Here is a 9,848-nt window from a genome sequence, read left to right as displayed (position 1 = left end):
CTTGTTTCTTTTTACTATTAGAAGACAATTGTTTGTTTTATTTAAGTGTACCAATATCATTATTTTTTGTTATTAATTTTACTTTCCTCTTTTATTAAGAAGCATTATTCTTATCTATTTATTTTATTATTATTTTTTTTCTTTTTATAAGAACATTGTATAGTTAGGGGGGTCATTTGTATGACCTTACTCCCTCATAATCAACTGTTAAAAAAATATATATAATATAAGTTATATCAACCATGTAAGGCCCACCAGGCCGATCTGGTATAAAAATAAAAAAAATACGACCTAGTTGATATTAAAGATCATTTAATTCTATGTCAAAACGCCGAGTTTAGTCAAAATCGTTTAAAATGATTTTAGAGAAATAAAAAAATGTAAAAAATCGATTCTATATAAAGTGGCATTCTGATGGGGATTTTATCGACAAATTTGCTGTCACATTCTAATCCTTAAATATAAAATTTCAATTTCGTTCGACTTTAAGTTTTTGATCGAGTTTGTTCACATACAGACACACAGAGACTTTTTTTTGGACTTAGGGGAGCATTAATTTCAGTTGTAAACTTGAATTCAAAACTTTGCAATACTTTCCCTAAATATATAATCCTTATAGTACTATTACATATATAGATAAGTTAAAGTAAAAATTAGTAGCTATCCTATATAAATATACTTAAAAAAAATACCCTTCTTTTAGACTTGATGTTTTCCAGTTGGCGTTGAGTGCATTCGCCAATACTCTGACTGCCCCATAGTTCGATGCCTACTCTGACGTAGGTGAATCCCATCGAGCCAATTGGAATGAAGTAAGTCATAACCATGAATAGGACGTTGTATCTGCAACAAATACAAAAAATAATCAGTCAGTTGTCAATTGTGAGCGAGGAATGCCAGGAGAGGAAAACTAATTGTATTGAACATATTTAATATATGCTATTATAAAGTAATTTGCCACATCAAAAGCATTTTAGCAATAACTCTAAAATGGACAGTGTGTCATATTGTCCTCATATTAGAAACAGTATTAAGAAAAAAAAACCTGAGAAGGCTTAGTAGACTACTATAAATAAGAAAGACAAAAGGATAAAAAATAATTCGATGCTAGGACCAAATTAAGATTTAAAAAAATTGATACAACAAGCTAGGTAAAGATTGTGACATGTACGTCGATCAAACTACTCGCTATAATTAACCTTAACGCTGTAATTATTATTTCTAACAAAACCATATGTATACATAATACATAAATGTCCTTTCTTTGCCCTCGTTGCCTTCATAAAAAGTGCAAAAATAGCTTTTGGGAACAGAAAGGCGGGGATACTTACCACTATACTACCGAGGACTGTAAAGAAGAGATCATAGCACAAAAAAAGCCAATCCTTCCCCGCCGGACCCGCCCCGCTAAGACCCCCAGCGAACGACGGTGGTATAGTACTTTTGAAATATTAGCTTAAAACGGGAAGAGGAGACTTTAAGATAGTTTAATCTTTAAAAGTAATATTTAAAAAGCGCCTGAAATTGAAAAACTGCATCAAGTTTTTTTTTGTTATCCGTCGTGCGTTCTCTTCCTCAATCTCTGAGTGTGTTAATTGTGTTCCTTGCTATTCTCAGGAATTGTGTAAAGCATTTATTCATTGAATACAAATATAACTTAAAAAAAAAATTATTTTAAGTTAAAGTTCCTAATATGCCAAGCCGCTAACAAAGGTTATATTTTATAAAAGTATAATGCTATTAACAAATTATTTCGTAGATGCATAAAATTTCAATAAAACTAAATTGACATTTTAATTACTAGTTCGACCCTTTTATATTTTATTCTCAACAATTTATCGCTATTCAAATGTTTAATGAACATATTCATACATATACATATATTACTAATGAGATACCACCTGTCCGCAGACCAGCCCATATTTTACAAATAATACTACTTGTTGCTCAAATTGTATTATTTTTTCCAAGATATTTCAATCGATATAAACATATTTTATTCATAATCTTAACACTTTCTTGAGACTGGTTAATATTGTTTAAATAAATAAAATTGTATCTATTTTAGTCTCAAAACGTTTTTATTCTCTTTATAAGTCCGACGTTTCGGCCAATTCGGTCATCCTCAAGGACAATCTTAATACAATTTTAGAACTAAATCATTTAAAAAACAACTTCATGCAGGCTATTCTGCCCAGGGCAATCCAACAAATTACCCTGATTAGTTGATTTATTTATTTAATGTAATTTACAACTTTACAAAATAATACAATAAGCAAATATGTGGTATGTTTCATATTCACTTGAAAATCTTGGGAAGGAACCACCCATTGGTGGTACTTCAAGCATTAATTTAAATTAGAAGGTCCCGAGGCCATCTTCTTTTCAGACGCCTCGGAAGATTATCAGGGATGAAAGATTAAGAATTAATAGGTTAGGATGGTTCAGGAGTTTGGAATGAAAAGACGCATATCTGTTTTGGGCCAAATCTGCAGTGAATGGGATGTTAAGGTCTTTGTGAATGAGTTTATTTGTAACGTGATAAGGAGCATCAAGGATTTTACGTACCATAATTAGTTAACTTTCACATTAAATTAATAATTAAAATTATTTATCAAAGTCACCTTCGTTAAAATTTATCATAAATTTAAATGGGCACTAAGCAAATTCGAGCTAGTAGACAGATAGCAGTTATACCTCAGTCATAGGCTGCCCTGGTTAGTGTTTGATCTAAAGGGTTCAGGTTGCAAGTCAGTCTGTGGTGGAAACGCTCGTAGTATTGGATAACGGTATCTGAAACTGTTTGAAGTCTAATTCCTTGTGTAGCAAGTGAGTAAGAGCTTTCTTGATTTCGTGTTTTGGGAAAATAATCCTTTTAGAAAGCCAGGTTCAGAATTCAGAAAAATACAATTTGTGTACACAAAAAAATGGTGAAAATAAATCATGTAATATAAAAATATATATACTGGAAGATTATTGATTGACCGTGTGTATAGATGAATGGAATATGGTCCGGGTGCGGTAAAAAAAACTCAAATAGTAGATAATTATACTATTTTATTGAGCCAACGTTTCGCCCCACGTTGCAGGGCTAAAAAAGATACAAACACTATAGCTACAAAAAGGAAAAAAGAAAAGAAAAAACATAAGTGTAAAATAACAGGGGTATAAAATGTAAAAACGTAAGATACAATAAGAAAAATTAAAGGTTGTAAATAGTAAATGAAAAGGAGATGTTAGAAGTTTTCTAACAGATAGAAAAACAAAGGAAAAGTAAAGTATAAAATAATGAGATTATTAATTATTTTCGTTATTGTGGCATAACTGCCATCCCCACTCCTCCCAATACCAACCGTCACTTTGTTTTTGACTGCCGTCAAAACAGGTATGCATTCTGTCTCATCATTTGATTTGTATTTTTTTTTTTCCATCTCTTTATTTGTACTTTCTTTAATATTTCTTCTCTTATCTATCTGTTACTATTACCCTTTTTATTTACTATTTACAACCTTTAATTTTTCTTATTATATCTTTCTTTTTTACATTTAATACCCCTGTTATTTTACACTTATGTTTTTTCTTTTTTTTTTCCCCCTTTTTGTAACTATAGTGTTTGTATCTTTTTTAGCCCAGACGAAGCCCTGCAACGTGGGGCGAAACGTTGGCTCAATAAAATGGTATAATTATCTACTATTTGAGTTTTTTGACCGCACCCGGACCATATTCCATTCAAAAAAAAAAAATATATATATATATGTACACAGTCGGCAAAAGTTTAAGACCACCAGTTCTGTTTTGTAAACATTTTTTTGGTTTTTATACTTATTTAATAATTCGTAATTATTTTTTTTCTTCGTTTTGTTGAGCATTGTAAATTATTTATTCCAAATTATGAAGATTTGTTAAAAGATTATTAATAATAATAAATAAAAAACTCTATCAAACCATAAATCTTAAGGTATATTCTAATAACAATAAAAGAAAAAAATGATTGTATGAGTATACATAGATAACTAAATATTCTATATAGAAAGTGGAAACAACTAATGATATTAATGTTAAATTACATCTATCTTTCTATAAATTTACAATTTTGTATAAGGCTTTTAATTCTGCGGGAATTGGATGGACAGTAGGCGAATAAAGATGCGGGATTTGAAGGTTGAAAGGATATTAGATGAACGAATAAAGGAGGGAATAGAATTCCATAGGGAAGAGGAACGGATAAGGAAAGATCTACCAAAGGCTACGGTTCGATGGCTAGTTACATATAGGTCTGAAGGCTGTGAGCGGGTACTGAGGATTTAAATTTATAGAGATCTGAGATGAACAATGGATGGCGGGATTGGATAACTTGGTGGAAGAAGGATGCAAGGAAATATTTATGACGGAAGGAAGGGTAAAGCCAGTTCAAATAGGGTGACAGAGAAGTCCCTACGGACCCCGAATATGAAACGTACAAACAAATTATTCAACCGTTCTAATTTTACTTCGAGATCCCCAGGCACCCCCGAAAACCGCACAGTAGTCAAAGTGGGAGAATATTAAGGAAGTAATCAGGAACGTAAGGGTTTCAAAAGGAAGTGTGTAACGAAGGTAATTTAGGGAAATATAGGAGACGTGTATATTCAATGGAGACACCAAGGTTATAAAGGTACTGTAGGTTTTACATAGGTAAGTTTAAGTAGAAAGTCCACGTTTTATCCAGAAATATATAATAATATATATAATTTTTTGTTTAGTAACAATAATGGATAATAATGTTTATAAAATATATCTAAAACTACAAAAAACATTAGTAGATTCTGCTGGAATTTATTTATATCTATGAAAACAGGTGCATTGTGGCACACGTTGTTGCTTGAAGAATGAGCAAACAGCTGCAGTAATTAACATGATATCTACAGGGGCACGAATCCAAGCACTGATTAAACAGCTCCTGGTTAAACATTCTGTAATTATCATCACTCGAATCTTTCCAATTATCAAAGCGAATCAAATTTGAAAAGCAATTTTGAATTAAATGAGATTTAATTTATTCTCCCAGATTTTCAAGATTAATCCATTCTGTATATTATTTCCACTAAAAGGTGTGAACAAAGAAATGAAGTTAAAAAAAACAAAAAACACATTCTATATCAAGCAAATTTTTCATTTACCCATTATTTATTAATATTAAATTCAATATTATTTCGGTCGTTAATAAAATAAATGCTACATTCTATTTGTGCATTGAAAATTTCTGGGCTTCATTAAACGTGAGTTATGCTCATTTTCGTAGGGTGGCTATTCGGAAACTGTTGATTTAAATATATTGATATTTTTTTCAAATACATTTCTATTAAGAAATATTACATTTAAAATATATTTACTAAAAGAAATAAAAATATATCTATTTGTAAAAATACGAAAATTATTTCCAGTAATATTATATCTTCAGTAATAAAAAACAGGTTGATTTTCTACCTTTTATACCAGAATTTGGTAAACAATTTGAAAATACATTTAAGCCGATGAGTTTAATTTTTGGTTGGCCATTTTGAAGTTTCAGTTAATTTATTAGCAGACCGTTGGATATACAATTCTTCAAGTTTTTATAAGTATATAATTGTAAAAAATAAGAAGTGAGTCAATATGAATATTAATCGAAGGAAATCTGCTGAGACTGAGAAAATTCAAATCATTGTTTCAATAATTTTTCATTTTTTAGTTTTTAATTAAAAAACAAAATTCTCTGGTTATTTATGTCTCATAAAACCGATCTCAGAAAAAAAGTTGTGACAAATTCAATTAAAATATTTATTTATTTTTTACTTAAACCTTTAAACTTTTACATGAAAATATAACGAAATTAAAAACAATAAATATTACCTGATATACCTTCCAGTAAAATATACAGGAATGCGATTATATCAATCTCTTTTGTTTCATACTTTTAATTTCAATCAGAAATAACTTACGTTCATATACTAGAAGATTTTTACATTGCTTAGTTGGGCGTAGGTAAAGTATCTTGTTAAATTTCTTTTATTTAGAAATCATTAATTGAATCACACCTTAATTAAATTAAAATAATCTAAAATTGTAGTTGTACAATGAAAATAAGCTAATTAATCATTTTAATATTATGACGGATAAAAGTAAAACAAAAAACGACAAAAAAAGTGCGATTTATAAAATAAATTGTCAAAATTGAGTATCATATATTGAAGATAACTCAGAAAAATTGAACACCCGGATAGAGAAAGATTGGAGTAATTGTAAAAATATTAAGACAACACTGATTCAACTCAGTATAAGACGGAAACATCTCGTTGATTTCAGAAATCCACATATAATAGATATCGCTGTTTAACAGTGTAACATCTCAAAAAATGGTTAGTTTGAGACATATATGTTATCTTTGTAATAAGAGTACGATCTAAACAGTCCATAACTGTAATATCTCGGATTTTTTTTTTCTAATATTTTATGAGATATGTTTTTACTATGCTTCTGTGTTTTATTTTATAGACCCTTATAGCTAAGATTACATGCATATCTCAAAATAACCATTTTTTGAGATGTTAAACTGTTGAACTGAGGAATCGATATAGACAATAAATAGAATAGTGCCAAGTTTACTATCAGTATTATACTGATACAAAGAATTTAAGTACCCCCTACACAGATGAGATAAATAACTATGAAATATTTATGTATTATCGACAAAAGTAGCCATGACTCTATCCTCCTTCAAAGAAAAATGGAGGTGAAGATGAACTATCTTATTTTTTGTACGATTAAATATTTTTATCGTAAATTTTAAACAAATAAAATACAATATTGGTTTACCATTGTATAATAAATACTGGACTAAGTAGGAGAGATGTTATGTAATAGAGATAGGTTAAGTGAAGACAATACCAGATATTATTAGAAAAAAATAAAGTTCCAGATTTATTTTAATTTATATTTCATCATTAATATATTGAAAAAAAGAATTTTGCAAATGAAATTTTGTCCGAACAAAATCAATATATTCTAGCAAATATCAAGAAAAATGCTACTACGAAGATAATCGTCATAAACTTTATTATAGTACTTTAAAATAGCTTTAATATAAGTGTTAATATACGTCTGTACGTCGAATGGTTTCTGAGATATAGGTTTCTTACTATAAATTCTCTAACAATAGATTTTCAATGAAATATTGCTTTTAAACAAAACTTTATCTCGGAAATTATTGACGTAAACAGCTCTATTATTATCTATTACTATATTTATATTTTAGAAAATTTATTTTATTTTAAATGATTTTTGGGGGGAGGGGTAGTAGTTAGTTTTAAAGATATGAAGCTACGAATGATTTTTTTCTAAAGTTTTGAAACTGCCGCTTTTTTTAATCTACCTGCCTATAATTGGCAGACCCATCAAGTTTTAGTTGTAATTATATATAGTATACATTAAAGTAATCAAAAATAGTTGTGAAATGACTTTCTTTTTTCTCCTCTTGTGCTCTTGTACTATGTCATGACCAATAAATAATCGGAGGTTTACATCTTTTATAATTAATAGCACAAATCCTATGTATTTTGGAAGGCTGTTATGATTAAATGATTTAATGTATCGCCGCTTTGGTAAGAGCTCGCCCCGAGGCATGATATATAACCATGGTGTTGCGGACAATGCCATCGCCACAGTGAAAAGGCAACCCCCTCTTCTTCCCAACCCCATCGTCAAAAGACGACGATAAAGATGATCTGGATGATAACGGAGGAGGAACGCACCATCCATTATTATCTTCCGTTCCCTCTTCGTAAGGAGTACAAAAGGAAAGAACGGAGTTGCGTAACGTAAAAAAGTATCAAATGAAAGAGATTTTTCGAAGAAACTTGATGTTGGAAAGTAGTAGTTTGCCACGATTTTATTTTCTCATCTAGCTACACAAGGGATCTGATAAATGATAAATTATAGAGATCTGATAACTTTTTTTTCGCGACTCGTTAGCCAAAAAATAAAATAGAGTAAATGTGAAGGTTAATCAAACATATATGAATAAATATAAGTGAATGCAGCGATAAATAATATAAGTGATAGAGAGATAACAAACAGGTGAAAAACAAAAATATAATAGAAAAATTTGGTGATGATAATAAAATGAGCGTAAAATTATTTAGTGTCAATTAAGTTTAATATTAAGTTTAATATTAAACATGGCTGTAGGTATGTGAGATGTAGTTTTTATCAATTTTGTGGTTACCTGGAAGGGGTTCAAGATGTATATAAATGGATTCTGAGATGAGTCTCTTTTGGTAATTTGGAACAGTGGCTAAAATAGTGGTATGGTCAAAATCAAAAACATGATTAAGAGTAAGGGCATGTTCTGAAAGTTTGGAAGCGGATGAGTTGTGGGAAGTTATAGATAATTTATGTTGAGAGATACGTGATCTGAGGTGGTTCTTAGTTTCGCCTATATATGAAGAATTACAGTTGGGGGAGGAACAAGGAACGCGTTAAACAACGTCAGAGCGGTATGGGAGAGGAATAGGATCCTTAGTATTAGTAAAAAAGTAAGATAGTTTATTTTTAGACTTAAGTCCAAAACGTAGTGAAGGAATGGTTGATTTTAAGAATTTTTGTTTGTTGTCAGTGAGAGAGGGGACATATGGCATAATTTTTGACCGCAACCCTGACCATCTTCTTATATTTAGCCAAAAAATACTTCATTTTTAAGTTGATTTTAGGTGAAGGCAGGTATATCAAGTCTAGTATCAGGGCTGGTACTCCACCATGACTCTATTGTTTTAAAAATGCTTTGACCTAACAAGCCAGCCATCTCAGGTTCAATACAGAAGGATTCATAATTATTTTGTTGAAATAAATGAAACAAAAATAAAATAAAACTATTTCTTGATATTATTAGTGATATTAGACTATATCTACACTACACATAATTCCATCCTAATGCCTGGCTCTATCTTAAAATTGACATCATTCATGGTTTCATTTAATATTTTTTTTTTACAATTAACAAAAGAAGTTAAAGTTTTAATAAATATAATTCTGAATTGGATTGATTTCTAGTTATTAATAATTAATAAATTAATTTCGCTTATCATGACCCTCTATAGGCCATAAGCCATGAAATGGATTATGAAGAGACGAAAGTTCAGACTGATTAATTTGTTGTTTCAATTTAGTACATTATTTATTTCATGTAAAATTCATTGCGTATTAATTAAATTATTTTACCTATATGTTACGAGGTATACTATAAATATGGGGATTGCACAATCCTACTCTCCTTTAAAGCAAAAATGAAGCCAAAAACACATCGCACACCAAACGAAGGTTTACATTGAACTGGAATATCCGTAAGCTCCTGCTTCTCCCCTAGTTCTCTGCCACGCCTCTGGAAGGCACATGCACGCCTTCTTGGCTTCACTTTTTCTTCTACCTTATCCCCTCCCTCCATTAAACCTTTTCCTTCAAGACTATGAACGATGAAATGCATGGGAAAGTTAAATTAGACTCATTATTGCCATATGTCCTAAGTTAAATATTCTAAATTAAATGTTTTACTATATTATAATAATTAAATGGCTGATATCATTAATAATTTCAAGCAATGTTTCATAATTTTTTATTATGAATCATTGTAGATTGTATCTGAGTGTGGATTATTAGGCCGAAGCGTTGGAATTAAAAACAATTATATAGTGGTGAAGTAAATCGAAGAACAGATTCTTTATTCATGATTTGATACTGGCTTTGTTGTTGTTGATTGTTGCTTAAAGGCGTAAAACCCTCTGGTCATCAACGCCTATGGGATGATAAAAATAAAAAAAAAAAAATAATAAAATAAA

The 9,848-nt window shown here is 29.9% G+C and overlaps 1 protein-coding gene across 4 annotated transcripts in view; it reads right to left on the bottom strand.

Annotated features, from left to right (window-relative positions):
• Positions 1-9,848, bottom strand: part of LOC106687086 (tachykinin-like peptides receptor 99D) — a 655,917-nt gene that overhangs the window by 14,507 nt on the left and 631,562 nt on the right. For all 4 annotated transcript variants that reach the window (XM_067053117.1, XM_067053116.1, XM_067053115.1 and 1 more), the window contains one exon: positions 693-843. In XM_067053117.1, the coding sequence (XP_066909218.1) occupies positions 693-843 (151 nt within the window). The remainder of the gene's footprint in view (positions 1-692; positions 844-9,848) is intronic.

Source organism: Halyomorpha halys, unplaced genomic scaffold (assembly GCF_000696795.3).
Source record: "Halyomorpha halys isolate HHAL.00 unplaced genomic scaffold, Hhal_1.1 Scaffold4.1, whole genome shotgun sequence".
In the NCBI taxonomy this organism is placed as follows: domain Eukaryota; kingdom Metazoa; phylum Arthropoda; class Insecta; order Hemiptera; family Pentatomidae; genus Halyomorpha; species Halyomorpha halys.
Note: the sequence above shows the minus strand (reverse complement) of the source record. Positions and strands in the feature narration are given on the sequence as shown.